Here is a 21,580-nt window from a genome sequence, read left to right as displayed (position 1 = left end):
TTTTAAATTTGTTACGAGATTTTTCGAATTTTTGACAAAAAAACATTCGATTCTATTTCTAATGACGTCATTCCCTTTCAAATGTTGGATGTGAGCTGAGTAAACGAATCCAACATGATCCAACACGAAAAAAAGAAGTAAATGTTGGACAAAATGTTTGATGGCAATCAAACTCCCATCCAACACTTTTTTCCTTCTTCCAACATAATTTTTTCTTCCTTTCCGATTTTTACATTCGAGTAAACGATTCCAACATTCCGTCCAACAGAGAGAAAATGGCATGTTGGATGGAATGTTGGAATCGTTTACCTCGGCCTTTATTTCAAGTATCATCATTTTTGCTTTAGCTTTTCAAAACTTTTAACTTAACGATTTCAAAGATTTTTAGATATAACTCAAACTAATCAGGCCTGTTATCAGTAAATTTCTTCCGAAAGTAGAATTACCTTAAGGGAACTAATTTTCTGCCGAAAAACCGCGAAAATTAGATCCCGCGAATTACAGATTCGGCCATTTTTCATCACAAAATTTTAAAAATCCCTAGAAAAATGAAAGAAATGTGTCCAAAATAGGGCCAAACAACGAAAATTAAATCCCGCAAATTAAGATTTTTTCGAATATTTTTTCGGCAGTGAAAATTAGTTCCTGCTAAAATTAGTTCACCTAAGGTAGACAACCTTCATACCTCGTATAACTTTGAGTCTTACTATCGTAATTTTGGACAACTTGCGTCATTTCCAATCAATATTTCCCACCCAGTAGAAGCCGATAACTTTCAAAAAAACATCAATGCAAATTTCAATAGTTTCAATGAAAGACAAGATAATGATTTAATTATGTTAAATTGTTCATTATTACTTTCAATTAGGGTATTTCAAAACTAAATATCTACGTACAAAAAGGCTCGAATAAAAGTCCAAAAAAATTTACAAAAAAACTTAACCCGTTTTAAATTCCCTAAAATCTAAATAATGCAATAAATATACTTTGGAACCGGCCCAAATTTTTGTTGGAAGTTGGAAATAAAAAGACTGAAAAAATTGAAGAGAAGACGAATGCGCGAGTAATACATTGCGTGATAGAAAATCAGATTTATCGGTTATAAAAACGTTAAAGAAAGAAATTAGTATATCATTTTGAAGCGATCTGATCATTTTAATAGTTTTACCATTTTACCATTGAAAGAAAAATTAGGAAACAAAATAAAGAAGAAGCTGGATACAAGTGAATCGTGAATGATATAAAAAAAAGAAGGAATGATTGTTAAAAAAATTATCAGTAATATATATCCAACAAGTTATAATGTTATAAAAATAATATGTACACATTTGTTTTCCAAATTTAAAATATAATTTTGTGGATTTAATTCAATATTTGAAGAGTTGTTTTTTTTCAGTTGTCTCTCTGTAAAACATTTGACTTTTTACGAGTTTTTAAACGTCTGTTAAATAGCTTTTCATTTTCAAACAAATTTTTGTCGTTTATCTAAACGTTCGTTGGTAGGATTGACTTCCTGACTGAGTCAAACCAATTTCATAAACGGGATTCACAACCCGAAAACAGGCGATTCCATCTCATGATTACCAAATCGGGGTAATATAACAGCGGGATATAATCCCGAAACGTAGAGTATTTATCCCGATCGGATTACCGTTGGCCATTGACAGCTTTTTGTTGGCGTTTGAATGAAGAAGTTCGCTTCGTTTCACGGCGATTCCAATGTAAACATTCTCCTAAACTGTTGAACCAATCTCCCAAATGATCTTCGTGACTGATACATGGGATAGGATAGATAGACGTTGTCACGCGTAAACTTAACGAGAAAATAGAAACATTAGCCGATTGTTTCGCAGTTTTTGTTCTTTCTTATTAACAGAACCAAACACAAAATTGGGTTCCACCGTAACGTGAAACGAGCAAATAAAATATCAGCTCAATGAATGTACAGTTTAACTATGTTTCTGAAGAACAAACTTATCAGCAGAATCAAACACATGGCAAAGGGGAATAAAGAGCAAAAATGGATTCCTCCAACCTTGGATAACGTGAAACTAGGCTAAAAGCTTATGAAGAGGGTCCGAACGAATGAATGAATAATAAATTAATAATCGGTAGGTATTCTTGATATGCGTAAGTCAAGATGACGTCATATCTTTTAACGGAAGCACTCGAAAAAAGCCGGATTTTGACCTCCGTGTTTCTATTTTTAGTAACAGAGAGGGGTCAAATCCCGGCTTTTTCGGGTGTTTCCGCTAGAAAAATGACTTACGCATATCAAGAATTTTGAACTTATTGAAGGAGAGGGAAATACTTACTATTTTGTTTTGTTCATTTCTTTTGGGTTACGTCCGTCAAATGAACACATGGGTGTGAAGTTACGGCTCTCCGTTGACACGATGATCTGTAACGAAAGATGAAATGAAATTAGATATTGGTTAAAACGTTTTGATCAAGAAAGACCAGCCCTTAAAGAAGCCAGCTATTCGCAATATATTAATATTACAGTTGAATTTATTTTAAGAATGAGACTTTACGAAGATTAGAAACTTTCGAATTTAGTGAGAACCGAAAGGACGAAACTCCACGCTTTGAGGTTGACTTTTTGTTGTGAAGTTTTTAAAAGCATGAAGCTTCTGGTTATTCTTTTAACCAAAAGAAAAAAACTGAAAAGTACCTTAAGTTCAACACCAGCCGGTAGAACGATCGGTCTGAAAGACAGGGAATGCGGACAAATGGGTGTCACAATAATTCCCGGAACACTCGGGTGCACCAGGGAGGCGCCAGCGGACATGGAGTAAGCGGTACTTCCGGTCGGCGTGGAAATGATCAGACCGTCACCCAGAAGTGTTGTCAAGAAACGTCCGTTGCAATAAATCTCGACGTGCGTGACGGAAGAGGACGTACCACGGTCGACCACGACTTCGTTTAACACCTGAAAATATCGGAAAGTTATCGGAAATATGAGAAACTTTAACAAGCAATAAAACCCACAAGGCTTTTCTTAGTATGACAACCATAACATGTACGTTTAATCTAGTTAGATCGTCAAAGTAGTGCTATATTTTCTGACAACTCATACTCAATGTAATATTCATAAAAGGCAAAATTAGCACAAACTAAAGGCCACAAGAATTTGGATAAAACCCAAAATAAAGAACAGAAAATATCTTACCAAGAATTCGCTTTCGACTTCGTCAACACCAGATTCACTCATTCGTCGAACTTGACATTTCAAACGACTTCGAAGTGATAAGCCAAGGTTTGCTATAAAGAAAAAGAAATCAACCATGTTGAAATTGATTGGTTCAGAAATCCAAGTTTAGCATCAAATAGAGTTTGATACAAATTCAATTTCATAAAGGAGTAACTTTTGGATGACAAACGCCGGTGATCAGTTATATCAAAGAAAGTATTGGACGTTTTTTCCCTGAACTATATAAGGGCAGGAAAACATGCTTATGTGCAGGATGGTTTCAGATAATAACATACCATCCATGACAGCTTGGATATCCTCTTTGTAAGAGCTTGTACTGAAAGGCGTCAAGAAACCTAATGAGCCCATATGGAAGGCGATGACCGGTGGACATTGGCTCTGTAAGAAAGGAAGAAAGAACATTTCATCAATAAATTGTTCGTGTCCGATGACTATGATAGGAAAAGAGGCTTTCGAGGAATGTACCCCGAACACACGTGGGAGGTTTTTTGAAAAATCTTGCCGTGTGTATTTTTCGGTTCTTTTCGAGTTTGGTACAGGCTAGGAATGTATCAGATGAAATAAGCAGTGAACTTTACCGGTAAATAAACGAAAAATTCGGCTTATAGTCTAGCTATTGACCGGGAAAACTCAATTCGTATCGTGAATGAAAAGTGCAAGTAAATTCAATTTCTTCATCATACCTGAAACAGCGATGAAACATGGATAAGAGTACCATCTCCACCAAGACAAACGATCAAATCGACGGAAGGACGTGCATTGCCGTTCTCTAAGGGGAAGAAAAGAAGTGAAAATGATGTCTAAATTCCATTGAAACATTAAAACATTGAAACATAGTACAGTTGACGCTATCCAATTCGATTTTCAAGGGGAACTGGATTTCATCGGATGAGGAAGTGTAGCGAATGGTAGAGAATCGTTTAGTAGAGTTTCTTGTTGACTCAATATTATCGAATAATGGAGCGCATCGAACAATGGAATTAGACAGCGTCAACTAAGTAAGTCTAAAAAGGGAATACCCTGAATATGATCACGCGCTGAGTCAAGAGCTCTAGAAACTAGAGATGACACCGCAGAGGTGGGAGTAAGTTTGTTAGTTTTATAGATTCGATCAAAAATAAATACACAAACTAAACTATGCTCTTTTAATAGGATTACTGCTGTGAATAAATTAAACAGATGATGGAGATAATAGTGAGATGTGTGGATAGAGTATGCTGGAGATGTAAATCCCCTTTTACTAGGAGAAATAATTTAATCCACGTGCGTCTCAGGGGAAGTCACGAGAAATCAAAATAAATATCTTTGTGAAATTAGCAAATTGAAAATTTTAGGTAGAACTCATTTTAGAGGTACGGTTTGTAATTATGTGAGAGTTTTTCTGATTTGATGCTAGTTACCTCTCCTCAGAAAAAGCTAACGAACTGAAAATGTGTTTTACCTGCTTTGAACGGTTTGATTTTTTGAGAGTAGGTTTGGAAGTCTTCATCGAACGCGACTAATTCTTCACACAAAACGTTCTCTTCGACAATTATTGTCATCACTTTCTCCTAAAAAAAACAAGGTCGTATTCCAATTTTAGATCATTCTGGTAACTCTAGACTGCTTGTTTCCACTAACGGATTCGTGCTCCTGTAGTTTTCTAGAGGCTAGCGATTCAGCACTGGTTTAACTGGAGTTTGGAAAACTAACGCAAAATTTATATGCTTGATAGTTTGCATACGATCCGAGAATTTTTAAAGGTGGAACAAGTTTTATCCCAGATTGTATTATGTAAGGAAGATATATCTGATATGGGTGGTCTTAAGAGGTGGCGGTTTTGATTATTTCTATATTTACGTGGTAAAATTACTTAATAGTGACTTTCATAATGCAAAAGTAAAGTACCGTAAAAAGTATTTAAATTTACCATGAAAAGGGAAACGTAGGCATGCAAAAAAAATTGTGCCATCAAATAGTTTCACATGTATGAAAATGCATAAATTATATCAAAATGCACGGAAACCGACAGAAGGAATTAGCAATCACATTATATAAAAAATTGTAACTAATTTTCCTTCCTTGTTTGATACATATGAAGAATGACAATTTTTTCTAAACGTATTTTTCATTATCGGCGATCCAAAAAATATCTGCAATCTGATTGGTTAAAAAGAGTACAATATATCTTGTATTTTACATGTAAAAATATAAATTGACGAAAAGATGTTGTTGCATTGTAGCGGTAGCAGCAATCTAACGTCACTTTGCTACAAAAGTGCCATGCGCTTTTTTCCAACACAAAAAGTGCATTTTTTGGGTCACCGATAAACCAGTTATCAGACATTTGCTCGTACAATATGGAAATATTTTACTCGTTCCGTATTTTCCGTATATTTTCCTCGCCTAAAGGCTCGGAAAATATTGTACGGAAAAATCTCGGAACTCGTAAAATATTTCTCATATTGTACTCGCAACTGTCCGATAACTATTACATATCCCCCATTACGAATAAATATAATTGAGGAAATGGTAAGTATCTAAACATTTAACCATCTCGAAGAAAATCACATCATACTTTAATTTTCTGGGAAGGAAATCATGATAGCGTAAAACTATGCGATTTTTCTAGACCGCCGTTTCGAGGAAGAAAATAAATGGCTTTTTCTAATAATGTAGATTTTCCTGTGAGTAAGAACTTCAGAGGCACATCCAGTGTTTAAAATGCTGACTCGAGAGATGACTTATGTTTTGACTAATATTAAGCACGTGGCTTCCAGTCACTTGACTCATCGAGGATCCTCAGAAAGCTTACTCATGCGTGGCTTTATTTTACCACGATAAAATTTACATACATTTATTTTAATCAGTTACAATAAGTGTGTTTTGGACAACAATTTAAAGGGGAAATTAGCATTCTTTTCATATTTTTTAAAAATGCCTAAATCTCATCATATAACAACGAGGAATGACCTCTGAAAAAAAAATTTCCAATAAAAACTGATCTTTTTAAAGCTATTAATTTGAAGTTATACCATATGATGTAGTACTTGGAGGAAAAAAAGCATGACCTCAAAAAGGAGTATTAAATCAGGTTTTCTCGTATGGGGAATCTACAACAGGTCAATAATTAGAAAATACCATATGATTAGGTCAGTACATGTCATTTCCTCCAATCCAGTCAGCACTTTTATACAATGTGTCTTATAACGCTTGCTCATGGGTCATTCTATTCGCCTTTTTTTTTAACAAACATTAAAATATTGCAATTCATCAATAAAAAGGTCTAGAAGAATCTGAGGAGGCAAGTTACAACAATGAGCTGCAATGAGCCATTTGTGCGATTTTTTGAGCAAATTGTCACCAGAGATACCGCTGGGGGACTATTAGGAAAATAAAGAGGAGGATAGCAGAGAGAAACTTACAGTCATGAGCCATTTGACCATTTCTTTGAATTGTTTGGTGACATCTTGATCCATGTGTTTCTTGATGATCAATACGTTTTGCGGTGGAGAATGCCATTCCAAATGCTGGTTGGATGGATCAATCATCCCTCTGATAGATAAGAAATAAACAGATATGTTAAAGTCATCCTTCTGGTGGATAGGAAAGTATAAAAAAAAGGTGAAATCATGGTTTTCGCAGTAAAGAAAGAAAAATACAGAGCTATGAATGAAAAAGATTAAAGAGAATCAAAGTCATCATTCTAATGGATGGGAAAGAAAGAATCCATGATTAACTGATAGATGGAAGAGTGCTCAAACTTCAGGCTTTTTCACGATTCAAAACTGAAGCCTGATTGATGGGTTGCAAAGAATGAATTGATTCGAGCTCACAAATCACACCTGAAATACTTTCATCAAACAAAAAGTAGAAATGCTTACAAGAATTCGAAATTATCTTTGGGTACTTTAAATTTACTTTCGGCGAATGGTAAAATGGTCATTATAATATCCAATCCTTTCCACACTAACAACAAAAACACTTTGATGAATCCAACAATTGACCAGTATAATGTCTCCTCTATTATATGTCCGAAATAGTAATTCCTATCTTACAGAATCAGCAATTTTTATGAAAGGTCACAAAAAAACAGTAGTAACGACAAATTTGCAAAGACTGCAGCTTACAACTGCTGCAAAAAACACGGTGGTTTCTAGAAGCAGCTACACGACGTACAAAAAATTCTCAGCAAAACCTCAATCGAAATAAATAAAACAGCATTTAAGATCGAATTGATTAAAATTGTATACAACTGAGATGTATATTTTTTTCTGAAAAGAGTTGCTAGTAGTCCTACGCTTCATTGATAAGGCCGTTATGGAGCTCTCCATCTATTTATACGAATCGTTGTGGGACTTGCTTTGCATAAAAGAGGGAAATATTATCTCAATCAAAACAATAGATATCTTTCTTTTTATTCAGCATTATATAAGCATATGACTTTTTGTTTGAATACTCATTTTAACATTCTTTGATATTCAATAAGAAATGAGAACTAAGTAATGTATTCGGTAGCGCCGGACAATTAAATCACCAGATAATGACATGGTTAAATAACTCTCTCCTCTCTACAATGATTTCGTCATTTTTGATCTAACTGTTGCTTCATAGTTACACCACTACTTTTGCTGACCATGTTAATCTTACATCTTTTCAATATCGGATTTAATACCTATTTGTTGGATGTTTCGGGTGCGGTTGTCTCGCCACCATGTGACATGCCATAGGGGACTGGGAAGAACGGAATGGGGCAAAGTGGTGCAATACCTGGGTAACATTCAAGGCTCTTATGAGGACAATTATGAATTCCAGAACATCCTGCAAATGTCTTATAACCTGTAGATTTATTTTCCACTTAGAATTTTTCAAGCTGATGAAAAATCTTTAAAGTATGACGATTGTTGGTGCAATAGGTTAAGAATTTCAAGAATTGCAAACTTTCTTGCATCTTTTTGTCGTATTTGGGAGGATTTGAGGATTCTCTACAATATCCCAAAGAATTGAATCCTAGAGAAGCAGAATGGACATTACCGAAAGAAAAACACTATCAGAAAAGACGAAAATGGTTTGGTATACACTTCACCATATAACAACCGTTTACTAGTAGATCTACATTCTTTGATGGCAAAAGCCCTAACTTTCTAAGGAGCTCTGGTCGAGGTTTTCCCTGAAGACGTGACACTAATTGAAGCGCTTGCTTCAAACAAGACACTTCACGTGCTACTAGTACTTTACAATCGTCTAATGGCAAAGTTCCAAACAAACTGCTGGGTATCTACTGGAAGCTTTACTGGTGATTTCATCGGAGTAAATCGAAGTCTTGACACTGACACTAAATTGGACCATTTGATAGATGAAGGACTTTAGAGCAGTACTAGTAGAGAAAGAATTTCTACCAAAGAAAAGGTATGCGAGAAGGAAGGGTTAAAAATTTGCTCCCAAATAAGTACTAGTATATGATGGCAGTACTAGTAAACAACTACACACGTAGTTAATTACATCTATCCTGGTTATTTGACAACAAGTCGAATAAAGCAAACAACGTGTTTTGTAGGTGCATAAAATGCTTTCATTTTTCATCACCACACCTAGCAGCAATCCAACAACAAAGCTACAGCTACAATCCGAAAATATACAAACAAAGTCTTTAAGGACAATCTAAGTATGACTTAAATCAGTAACCATTATTGGGCGAACGGTATGAAAGAAAAGTGAAAGAAGGAAAGAATCCCTCTGAAGCGCAAAATATATATCGAATACGATCTGACCTCTGATCCACTTGTCACTTCATCATTTAGATACTTGGAAGTCAAGATTGGGTCTTTCCCTGGCAAAACCTAATTCTTTGAATGAGTCATTATAACCCCCCTGGTTCTACTTAGTAAAATTATGTTGGGTGTTTACTTTGAGATTTTGTTTACAGAGCAAGCTAGTGCGAGCTGAGAATTGCGTTTATAAAGTTTGAATATAAATTTTTTCAATATTTTCAAACTATATCAGAATAACTACTCACTATATACGTAAAAACTATAGATTTAGAAATAGAAGTAGAACAACTCAGAGAATGAGTCGGAGATTCCCATGAGAAAGAGGCGTTGTCAGAAATGTGGTTTAGTTGCATAAGTTTGCTGAATAGACACGACTCAATACATAGTGGTTAGCTTCCAGGCCTGCCTTTGAAGCATTCACTTTTGTTTTGAATCTGTCGGAGAAGGTTTTAAAAAGCGGAAAACTTTTGTTGTGTTGAGTTGGTTTTTCCCCAGCAGTCCAGCCCTATGGCACGTCATTTTTGTTTTCCACTGTAATGAGCATCTTGTGATGATATTTTGTTAATAAAGGGATTAAAAGATTTTAAATTAATTACACTGTGCTTTCGTGAAGGATTAGGATTTCTTTTGATGATGCAATCAAGTTTAAATGACGTGTATCCAGTGTAGTGGTAGCAGAGTGATCTAGCTGAGCATCTACACACAACGAAAACACCGAACGAGGGAAAACAGCAATCAGGCAAGGACACAATGGATGGCAGTTCGAAAAGTTGTTGTACGGATAGTTATTAAGAAATAGAAATAGTTTTGATGTAAAGATTATGGAGGATTATTTTTAAAACACACCAACGTGTCATTGAAATGTGAAGAAAACATTCAAGTCCAAATTTCAACCACCTGAAGAATCGATTTGAGGAATCCCAAAGAAAAAAGTCGCCAGAAAGGTTGCATGACCATTACCATGTTTGGGAAAGTTAAGATTTTAAAAAGCGGAAAACCTTTATCATGTTAGGAGGGGGGGGGTTCCCCAGCAGTTTAGCCCTATGGCACGTCATTTTTGTTTTCCCCTCCAATTAACATCTTGTGATGGTATTTTGTTAATGAAGGGATTAAAAGATTTTGATTTAATTACACTGTGCTTTCGTGAAGGATTAGGATTTCATTTGATGATGCAATCATGTTCAAGTGACATGTATTTATCTCGAGATGGAAGGCCATTCAGTTGAATAGCAGCGAGCGACCTGATCGAGCGGTACATACTACAACACATAGACAGACAAACAGACCAGGGACAAAAGGGACTACTACTTCAAGCTCAACAAGTAAGTAAAAGTTTTAGGTAACCGTCTTTTAAAAACTCTGGAACAGCACTAGCCACCTTATTTGAACTACGCCCAAATCTCTAAATGGGCGTCCGTCCAATATGGTTTAGGTAACAATTTAATCAAATTCATGAAAGTAATGAAACAGCACATCTAATTGTTTTGGGAATAAGTGATAGATTTTAAGGTAGGTTTGTAATGACCTAATACTCGTGCAATATTGGGCGTACTATTTAGCCTGATATCAAATTAACACAACTCAGGGTACCCAATTATGGGAGTAGAAAATGATATACAGGGTGTCCAGGAAAAAAGGTGTAATATCAAAACACATCTTCGAGTAGAAATTTTTTGTGTGCTTTGTATTATAGCGTACTACTAAAAAAAGAAAAGAGAGAAACACGACATTCTTACTTTTTTTCGATATGATACTTTTTTCGTGACACCCAATCCACTAAAAGAAGCACTTACATGTCTCTCCACTCTCCATCGTAGGGTTCCGGTGTACCAGAAGATAGAGAAGCTTTTGGTCCGAAAGAATGATTGGGTGATGGACCGAACAAGAAACGTCCGCGTCCTGTCTTCTGCCTGTTGAAAGAAGAAGAACACCAAGAAGGAGGTTAGTAAAAACTTAGTTCATTGTACGTTTTTAATAAGAACAAACTATATATGAAACCACCAAGGCTTCGATGGCCAAAATGTTAAGAACAAGTTTTTATTTTTTAAGGACATTTTAAGGCTTTGCAGACTCTAAAACACCCGATTTCTTAGGACAATGGACACAAGTGCTCATGTTAACAACATTTTTAGGTTCAAAACTCGAAAAGTTAAGAGCATCCAAAGGATTCAAAAATCTTGGATATTCTATCGAAGATTTATAAAATTCGCTGGAAGCGATTTAGCTGACCTTTGGAGATATTCAAAGACAAGTTAATGAGAATAAAATGATACGAAAATTTTGGGTCAGTAAGGTGATTATTTTATTATTAGAAAAATTAAATAGACTAGAGCTTATTTTGGTGGCGTATAGTTTCGTTAACGGTTTCAGAAATTTAGTGTTTATAATATATTCAAACTGATTTCTTACAATTAAGGGGTTCAAGTCACGCGACAACATCTCGATAATTGTCATAATGAAAGAGGAGTTTCGAGAATTTTAAGCTCAGCTTGCGGAAAGTTTATTGTGACTTCCTCAAAGTAAAATAACGTAGCGAGATCACTTATATAGATTAAAATTGACCGTTTTTAGATCACTGTGAGATGTGAAGAGATGTTTAAAAAAAATCATCCATTTGACATAGAATTAATTGACACTCAAAAAGATAACGGTTTCCAGCAAGTGCTTCATTAAAAAATTAGATTCTTTCCCCTCTCAGGCTTATTATGCGGGTACCTTAAAGGAAGAAATTTTGGCGGATTTGGCCAGAATCCGCCAAATTAAGTTCTCGCCAAAATTTCTTTTTTCCGCCATCCACCAAATTAAATTCCCGCCAAATTAAACTTCTTGAAAATATGATCTCTTTTAAGGTGTTTTTGCATTTTTTTTGCTGTTTTTACGCCATTTTAAGGATAAATTTTTCAGCAAACGCCAAATTAAATTCCCGCCAAATTTAGTTTTTTCGACCGTCCGCCAAATTAAATTCCCTCTAAAAAACTTTTTCGGTCATCCGCCAAATTAAATTCCCGCCAAAATTTCTTCCTTTACTTCCCGCGACTCATAAGACTGCAAGACTTGTTGTGACCCTCTTCTTGAGTAACCAGATAGTTGTTCGATAATTCAATTGTAATCTAACATTCCCTTCTCACAGACCCACCTTGGACCCCCTCTCAATGGAAAAATTGGCCAAAATATCGTCCTCAGTGGAAAACTATACTCTAATTTTTGTCCCCACTGATATTAATCAGATAAGCAAATCCTCACTCCAAAACTTTATTTTTTTTATCCCCACTGAATTTTCTGGCTCGAAAACAATGGAATTCAAATCCCCAGCTATAAAATACATGGGAATATCAATCCCCATCGAGTTTTGGTCCGTTATTCTTACCTCCACTGGCTGAAAAAAACCTGCTGGGTCTGTGAGAAGGGGGTGTAATCTACAACACTAATATGCACTGCGCTTTTATGTAAGAACGACAAAGTCTCTTGACAGTCAGAAAAAAGATTGTTTCGGGAGTATTACAATAGAAATCTCTTAGGAATTCCTCGAGGGAATTCTATTGTAACTTACTCCCGAAACAATCCCAAAATGCATCGCTTTTTTAGAAAAATCAAAAACTCCGATAAGATCTATTAACAAGAACATGAATAATAAGTCAATCTATACCTCATCCTCATGACTCGGACAAAAATTTCAAACAAATAGTGCCCGGGGGTTTTGAGAGCACTCGATTTACTCTTTTGACTGACGGACACGGGAAACATGCTGTGTTGATCCATGAATAAATTTCCATCGAAAAATCGAGCAAACAAACTATCCATATTCCACATTTAAATTTTTCTTCGGCTATTTTATCAATTTTTAACTGCAAATTAATGATGAAAAAAATGATTCAATTATCCGAAAAAAAAAAACAACTCAAACTTAGACACAAAATATTTGAGACCCGTGAAGGCTTTTTAAGAATAACATAGAGCGAGCTAGGGCTAACCTGATAACAGCTGTTCATAATTTTCTTACGCGCACGGTAAACCTCTGAAGGCGCTTGAAAATTAAACATCGTAGGAAAATAGTCCTGCCGCGGAAAATTCTACAACAAAAATCTTGTTGTGCGCTGGAAAGTCAAAAACTAAATTTTCCTGATACGGCGCCCTATTCATAAACATAATCACGCAACTTTGTTGTCATTCCCAGTCCTTTTAGATGAGCGCGGTCCTCACGATATCGAGATTGTTTTGTTTTCACCCATCTTTTTAGAGCTTCTGCGTGGTGGGCAAAAAACAATCACAATCTGATCTCAGGTTAGCTAGGGCTTGCTGTCATTTGCTAAATTCACACAAAAACACAATTAAAATGTGTCACGACAAATAATGGGAATTTAAATACATCAAAATTTTAAACGATATTTTCCGTTAATTCGATGAGCATGACCAGACCTGTAATTTCTAGGTATTTATTTTGATGTTTCTGCTGTTCACCGTTGCCCACCATGGACTTTAACATACAAATATATTTTGCGAAGACTGGGCGAAAAACCAGAAACATCCAAATAAAAAATAGGTAACATTCAAGCTTTTCAGTCTTTACTGACCATAAAGTATACTGTAATCATCATAGAAAATCGACAAAAAAAATGTTCTGCCACATTCAAACATATCAGTTTTATCTTTTAATACAATGTCACGCGCAAGATCGCGAGATATTTTGGCAAACTTCAAAAAACTAAATTCCATACTAACGTCAAACATTTTTTTATCTCTTTCGGTTTTTCTGTCCATTTAACATTCTTATTGTCATGCTACTTTGATACTAAAATATATCATGATCATAGCATTGGTAATAAACTGTCTTGGGAATTCAATAATACGAAAACATGGAAAATTAATTAATCCAATACTGAACTAACAGTACTTTCTTTGTTTTACAAAATTGCGCAAAGATTTGCTTTGGTTTCTCTAAAATTTACAAATGAGTCAATTGCACATTACATATCAATTTCTAAGAAAAACAAATACTGGAAATCTCAAAATACGGGCACAGAGTAAAATTATATCCCTAAAACTCAACAAATTCCGGAAAAGGAACTCCAAAAATTAAACTTTTAACACAATATAACACACAATACTACAGTACTCTGGTCATACCACGACCAGACACTAAATGTTAAAATGTTGCGATATTTCTCAGTCTTTTCTAGCAAAAACTAAGAGCTTACTTAAGTAGGCGTGGGGAATAATTACTCTTAATTATCCTGTTTTTTTGACTCATTTACTTAAAATAGTCTGTTCCAATGGCTTGTATTTATTTCCCCCGCAGCTTACTTAGGGGAAGTTCAATTTGACTGGAAGATCGTAAAACATCCTTAATAACTTAAATAAAATACTCATAAAATGCAATTAATTGTATTCTCAATTTACATGATTTGACTATCTTTGCCGACTCATTTCACGAATTGTTCCTTTGTTGGGTGGCCTTGGAGTTATTATAACTTATGAATTGCTTTTTTGATTTCCTTCCTAGCAACATAAAATGATAAGCATGGGTCCATTCCATTATATGACCATACATGGGGGTGGACGAACATTTCCCATTTCCAGGGGGTAATCCGAGAAGGATTTCCAGGGGCTCTAAAGAAGTATTTTTTTCATTTTTCCAGGGGGGTAAAAAGTTATTCTTGAATCTCCATCTCTCTCATCTACACTTTCCCAAGAAATTTGTTTTCACTTGAAAAGGTTCGTCTACCTCCTGTATGGAAATATTATGGAACAGCACATGATAATAAACTTGGAGAAGCATACTAAGATAAATAAATTCGAAACCACTCTCAAATGCTGTACTTTCTCCAATAACTAAGCTTACAACCTTAAAATCGTGAGAATAACACCTTTGACTTTCTATTGCTAAATTAAACTCAATCGATTCATTCAGGTTACTTTGCGATTTATTGCCCTTCATTACCGGCCGTAAACTCTACGTTTAAGATAAATGATATGAATTTCATGGTATTATAATCGCGAAATGAATGTTCAAATGTGATCAATATTCAAACCACGATCGTCCCATAGACATTAACTCAGCTAATTAACAGGACTAAGTTATATACACCGGCGTACCCAAATCATTCAATCAACATTCGTTGGAAAAGCCAACATTTAAATGACTGATTGGAAAGCGAAAATGAAAGTAAAAAAATTATCGTTTTAAATGATTGACGTCAATTTAAGATAAGTAATGGACCTCATTAGCGCGTTTGAGGGAATTAAAACCGACTGGAGTACACGTTTTTTATATAAGAATACTCAAAATTTTTTAAGCCTTCGGATGGTCTACACCAGCCTAAAAATGTTCTTAACATGTTTTTATTTTCACTATTTTGTGAGTATTGTTGCCCTTTTTCCTAAGAAATCGGGTGTTTTGGAGTGAAAATGTTCTTAACTTATTTCTAATATTTTGGCCATCGAATCCTAATATTCTTGTATAAATTGTTCTGATAACGTATATTGGCGAAAGTGAGAAGCGGAATGACTAATTGGAGATTTAGATGATGTAAATTGATATTTTCGCTTCCTTCTTTTTTTCCACGTGAAAGCGCTGTAATCAATATCCCCTTTTTTATTGAAAAAATTAGGAGGAAAGCGAAGTCCAAAGGGAAGAAATCCACAGCAAGAATGTCTAGCAAACAGTTTTAGTGAAAAAGGTTGAGAGGTAGTATGCCCTGTAAGATTAAAAGTTAAAAGGAAATACACTTTGGCGGGAAAATAGTTTTGTGAATTGAGAAAAACTATTTGAGCGGGGCGGGATTTAATTGAGAGATTTTGACAAAAACTACCGATTTTCGTCTGGTCAAAGCTTTTTGTACCGATTTAACAAAAATTGATCGATTCATGGCTGGATATCCTTAGAGAGGAAATTTAGGGGCTCTTTAGTAACACTTTTTCCAATATTCAGCCGAGGTTAGTAATGTACAAGGAAGATTATCTTTTTAAACACAAATATCTAATAAGCACCGCATTTGATGGAGGAAATACAGTATTCATGTAAAAATTTAAAACGTAAAGATGGTTAAAACTGTGAAGAATTAGTTAAGAGCTAGCTTGGAAGCCAACTTACCATTCCATACTCCTTGAATACAGCGAAGTAGTTCGATTGAAAGAGATGGGTAGTGGAGCTTTGAAAGCATCTTTCTGGCGAAGTCCCGTCACTCGTGGACTTTGTACCGTCGGGCTCGTTTGACTCTGAAGAATAAAATGAAATGTTCATAAATAAAAGCAGTACAAGCTTTAGGTTTTATATTCAAAACAAAGGTTTTTGTTCAAAACTTCCATCCTAATTATTTGTTTTGGATGGAGATTTCGCTGTATCTCTCTCATGATTTTTGTTCTGGGAATATTCGTCCAAATACTCTGCTAATACAAAATTCAGCAGCTTATTCTAGCAAACTTTCAATGGAATCTAATTGATAAAACTTTCTTATATTCATCCCAGTATTCAATGACCTGAATAAAACATCAAATCCATACTCACTAAAGGTAATAAGACCCTATTCACACTTTCAAGTGCTTTGTTTAAGGTTGTCATACTTGTTCAAAACACCGAAATCTCCAAGCAAAAAAAAGTCTTAGCTGATCTGAAAGATATCCAATTCAAGCCATCTGCATGACAAACTTCGCAAGGTCTTCAAATCATAATTAAAAACATCCACACGTATAGAGACATCCACTTATTAAGAACAGTTTAAACTAAGCGAAACTATCGTTCGAAACATAACTGAGATGGCGGAACTTAGAAAAATATTTTTTCTAAAGATGTGTAGTAGTATAATTAACCTCCAATGGAATTTAGAATTATCAAGAAAAAACATCCAACCAACTTCAAAGCAAAGGAATTTAATATAAAAAGAGATTGTAGATGTTGATAAGACTTCCTTCAGCATTTAGAAATGATTCCTTAAATAAATCTTATAGTACTCTAAATCAGCACTCTACACATTAGATACACTTCTAGTCCAAGCTTTTAAAAGGATAGTATAATATGTATAGGAAATCAATTAGGGTGTCAAAGACATCTCAAGTATTTGAATAATCCGTCTGCTTATTGACTTCAACTATTGATCAAAAGCATTTTATTCTAGTTTTCTTATCAGAAATAGCTTGTCAGACTTAATCGTGATATTTGACGAGAACAAGGATAATTTCAAGAGAAAGAAGTAATTAAAACAGGAACCGAAACCCCAAAATCACAAAGGATGTTTTTTGGGTAATTCTACGAAACAGACTTTGCAATCGTCAGAGCAGTCACATCAAAACCTCAATTTGGTTAGTCAAAGACTTTACACAAACTATTGCATTTCGATAATGCAATAAAATTAGAATAACTACTTTTTGGGGTTAGATCAGTCAATTCTTTCTATACCTTTCCATTGCAAAATAGTTTTTCACATGGGAATAATCGATTTGTACAGAGACTTAGAAAATACCTCTGTCTCAGTTATCCAGTGAGTAAATGGAAGTAAACTAAAAAGACTGGATGTCAATTGAGTTGGAAAATCTCTCATTTCTAACGTGAGTTCCAAAACTTTTAGCGATCTTCAATAGGTATAAGGGTTCAATGAATTTGCTAATAAGCAAATTTCAGGTTATTTTTCCAACGGGAACGTATTTTTAGCCAGAAAAGACAGGAACAGAAACTCCAAATTACGGAAATATTTTCTGGGTAATTCTACGAAACAGACTTTGCAATCGTCAGAACAGCCACATCTGGTTAGTTAATGACTTTACAAAAACTATCACATTTGGATATGTCCTCCACACAAAATCCTTAGGATGTTTTTACAATGTTCTAATTCCAAAGCCTTTAACAATTTTTGTTTTCACGTGCGTGTCTCTAATTGTTGTAGCTTTTTTGGTTTAGAATAATAAAAAGTCTGTAAAATACATACCTTCAATCTTGCTTTCTCTTTGCCACCATCACAAGTATCCATTTTCAATTTTTTCTGTAATTCTTGATCAACATTGTTTGTCGTGTCTTGTGCTCCCGACATCTCGTCAGCTTTTCGTGTTCTATTGGCTTCTAGTAAGTAAGAAATTGTAGAAGCGTTTAATTGACTGTATCCAAGTTGGAAAATCATTTCTTATTCGATGTTATTCTGGTTATAATATCAATCCCTGTTTAGCAGAAGCTCATGTGTTACTGTACAAATTGCAATTATATGAAAATGCTTAGCTCAGAGCTTCTACTTATATAGTACCAGTCTAAACAAAGAATTCTTTTGTACCCCTTGTTCTCTACTTGGGTTTTCACCTCACAGCAAAAGAAAATTTTCATCAAACTGTAGCTTAGATACACACAGACACAATGAATGAATGATAAGGAATCATCTAGAGGCAAACACTTTAAATACATATTCGTGTCATGCAAATCTAAGCAGAATTCTTTCGTCCAATATGTAACTTTTTATTTTTAAATACAAAACAACAAACAGAGAACAGGAGATATGAAATTAAATTTCAAAGAATTTTTTTCCTTCTTCTGTTGTATAGTACAATTTCTGATTATGTTGCATTTTGATGAAACTAAGTTTGAATGAACTTTGTAAGTGAGAAGAGAAATCTTGTTATATGATGCGTAAGTATTTTTAATAAATATTGCATCAATTTTTGTCATTCTTGTGTTTTCTCTACTTCCTAGATAATGTCTGTACTTAGATGGAAAGGGACGATACCTTGTGAGACAATCGAACAACACGTCATTAAACTCCTTTTGTATAAGAAAAGGTTAAGAAGTCAATAATTTTCATAGATTTAGTGATTCAACATTAAATTAGTTTTACTTTGTTCTCTAGAACTCACACACGAAATGAACCAAATAATTTCACAAAAATGACATCAAATTACATTTAAGTAGTATTCTTTGTTTTCTCATCAAGCATATTTGACTTTTTCTCGGAAACTTGGAAAATGAAACGTCACACACAGGAAATCTAAATAACCATCATAAAATTCCTTATTTCGAATACTTTTATAACTGTTAGATCTTATAGAACTCAACTAAACCTATTGTCAGTAGTTTGTACTAAAAGCTGTCATTCATCACATAAAAACAAAAACATTTCCTTATGACCAAAATCTTTTAGCATCAGATCATAAAATGATACATCTCAAAAAAAAAGGAATTTTTCCTTTCTTTGCTTACGTGAAATTGAGTTGGAGGGTGTTAGAATGAAAAAGATGGAAATTTGGGACAAAGCGACAACAATGCTTCGAAGGACGGTTGAATTTTTCATCATGTCAAAAACAAAGGTGGGGGAGAATACATTTGAAAGTGATGCGTGACATTTCTAAGATTTCTTTTGCAGGCAAAAAAATACCATCATAGCCGAGAATAAAAAGCAAAAATGATGCAATTATGACATTATATAGATCAAAACTTTTTCTGCAAGAAAAGCAAAATTCGAAATTGAAAATGTAATTAATGTTGCTATATTGTATAAAATGTATACAATACTAATCATCTCTGATACAAGGAATTACTAAAGCAAGCATGAATGAGACCCAACAAAAGGCTAAAGTGGAGAAGACATCTCCGTGTTATTATAGAAGGGAACCAATTCTTTCCTAATCGAAGGTTAAATAAAATGTTTTATGGGGACCCTAAAATCTAAGGGAAATAACCTTTAGCAATTATGATTTGTTACGTCACAGAGAATTTCTGCAGTCTCTGAGAACTGAAAACCAATTAGGTAGGTGTTTCAGCTGGTATGAAACACAGATACTCAAATCTAACTTGTATTGTGGGTGTCTGAAAGAAATACTGCATTGGTTTATTTTCAAAGAGTAAAAGATTTACTTATTGCATAGACTGTAAAGATTACAACAGACAACAAGAACAATTCAAAACAAAACAAGTAATACTTTAATGGACCTACCTATTTATAAAACGAATAATTAGAATTTAATGGAAGTAATGTATAATTTTAAATTTCGATTTATATATCTATTGGAACGGAGAAAGCAATTAAGAAACACCTTTTCGGTAGTACTAATGTGCAAAAAATCGCAAAAAACTAATGAGAAAATCTCGAGAAAATCTCAAAAAACCGCTTTTTTCGGGACATTTCCGGTTCTAGCGGCCGGAAAAATTTCTTTTTCGAAAATTGGGCTCTGTCACATTTTGGGCATTGCCATTTTACATCATTGTGCAAAAAATCATGAAAATCTGTCGAGTATAAGTTGTAAAAATGAAGGAAAACCGTTTTACGCCGGTTTTCGGCTGTTCCGGCGATTTTTAAGGAGTTCCGGATTCAAAGGATGATTTTTTTGGAAATCAAACAATGCTAAGTTTTGGGCATTATCATAAAGAACATTTTTCTGTAAAGAAACAATTAAGTAAGTTGAAAAAATGTGACGGAAATGTGAAAAAACGACGATTTCCGGCACATTTCCGGTTCTACAGACCGCAAAAAAATTTTTTTCGGCAAACGGTTTTCGACACCTTTTCGGCAGTACTAATGTGCATCTATGTGCAAAAAATCGCAAAAAACTAATGATAAAATCTTGAGAAAATCTCAAAAAACCGCTTTTTTCGGGACATTTCCGGTTCTACCGGCCGGAAAAATTTCTTTTTCGAAAATTGGGCTCTGTCACATTTTGGGCATTGCCATTTTACATCATTGTGCAAAAAATCATGAAAATCTGTCGAATATAAGTTGAAAAAATGAAGGAAAACCGTTTTACGCCGGTTTTCGGCTGTTCCGGCGATTTTTAAGGAGTTCCGGATTCAAAGGATGATTTTTTTGGAAATCAAACGATGCTAAGTTTTGGGCATCATCATAAAGAACATTTTTCTGTAAAGAAACAATTAAATAAGTTGAAAAAAATGTGACGGAAATGTGAAAAAACGACGATTTCCGGCACATTTCCGGTTCTACAGACCGGAAAAAAATTTTTTTCGGCAAACGGTTTTCGACACCTTTTCGGCAGTACTAATGCGCATCTATGTGCAAAAAATCGCAAAAAACTAATGATAAAATCTCGAGAAAATCTCAAAAAACCGCTTTTTTCGGGACATTTCCGGTTCTACCGGCCGGAAAATTTTTTTTTTCGAAAATCGGGCTCCGTCACATTCGAGGGTTTATAGTAATGCACCTTTGTGCAAAAAATCAGAAAAATTGAATGAGCCAATCTCGAGAAAAGTTGGTAACTAACGAACGAACGAACTAACTAACTAACTAACGAACACGGGTTAATTTATAGGACCTCCACCCCACCGGGGTAGGTCCAAAAATCTGAAAATGCTTGGGAAGTGGACTAAAAAAGCTTTATGTACCTTTATGTACCCACTGTTCCCCAAAAAATTTCTCAAGTCTTTAGGATAATAAGGTATATGTAGAAGTCAAAAGTAAGATGTGAAAACATAAAAACATTTACAGTGAAAATCAGACAGACATAGCAAACCACTTTTCGTTGATGAGAAAAGAAATCAAGAGAAATATTCAAGCAATGATTTTTCACATGCAATTATGTACTAATTAAGAGCAATAAGGAATGACAAATGAGATCATTAAAACCGCCTATTTCATCATGTGAGAAGCACTTGATAGATATTTAGAGTGGGACAATCAATAAACTTTTTTAAATT

The 21,580-nt window shown here is 34.5% G+C and overlaps 1 protein-coding gene across 4 annotated transcripts in view; it reads right to left on the bottom strand.

Moving 5' to 3' along the window:
• Window positions 1-829: 829 nt before the first annotated feature.
• Window positions 830-21,580, bottom strand: part of LOC136824061 (NAD kinase-like) — a 38,328-nt gene continuing 17,577 nt past the window's right edge. For 2 of the 4 annotated variants that reach the window (XM_067080216.1, XM_067080214.1), the window contains exons 2-12: window positions 17,883-18,013; window positions 16,055-16,179; window positions 10,758-10,874; window positions 6,619-6,748; window positions 4,656-4,764; window positions 3,898-3,983; window positions 3,490-3,592; window positions 3,173-3,264; window positions 2,675-2,932; window positions 2,316-2,401; window positions 830-1,813 (exon numbers count right to left, since the gene is read on the bottom strand). In XM_067080216.1, coding sequence (XP_066936317.1) covers window positions 1,648-1,813; window positions 2,316-2,401; window positions 2,675-2,932; window positions 3,173-3,264; window positions 3,490-3,592; window positions 3,898-3,983; window positions 4,656-4,764; window positions 6,619-6,748; window positions 10,758-10,874; window positions 16,055-16,179; window positions 17,883-17,984 — 1,374 coding nt within the window. In that variant the 5' untranslated portion in view covers window positions 17,985-18,013 and the 3' untranslated portion in view covers window positions 830-1,647. Of the gene's footprint in view, window positions 1,814-2,315; window positions 2,402-2,674; window positions 2,933-3,172; window positions 3,265-3,489; window positions 3,593-3,897; window positions 3,984-4,655; window positions 4,765-6,618; window positions 6,749-10,757; window positions 10,875-12,610; window positions 12,812-16,054; window positions 16,180-17,882; window positions 18,149-21,580 lie in introns of those variants that run through there. The other 2 variants (XM_067080213.1, XM_067080217.1) reach the window with 2 other exon arrangements.

The sequence above is a fragment of the Clytia hemisphaerica genome, unplaced genomic scaffold (genome assembly GCF_902728285.1).
Source record: "Clytia hemisphaerica strain Z4C2 unplaced genomic scaffold, Clytia hemisphaerica genome assembly, whole genome shotgun sequence".
Taxonomy (NCBI): domain Eukaryota; kingdom Metazoa; phylum Cnidaria; class Hydrozoa; order Leptothecata; family Clytiidae; genus Clytia; species Clytia hemisphaerica.
This window is presented reverse-complemented; position numbering and strand designations above follow the sequence as displayed.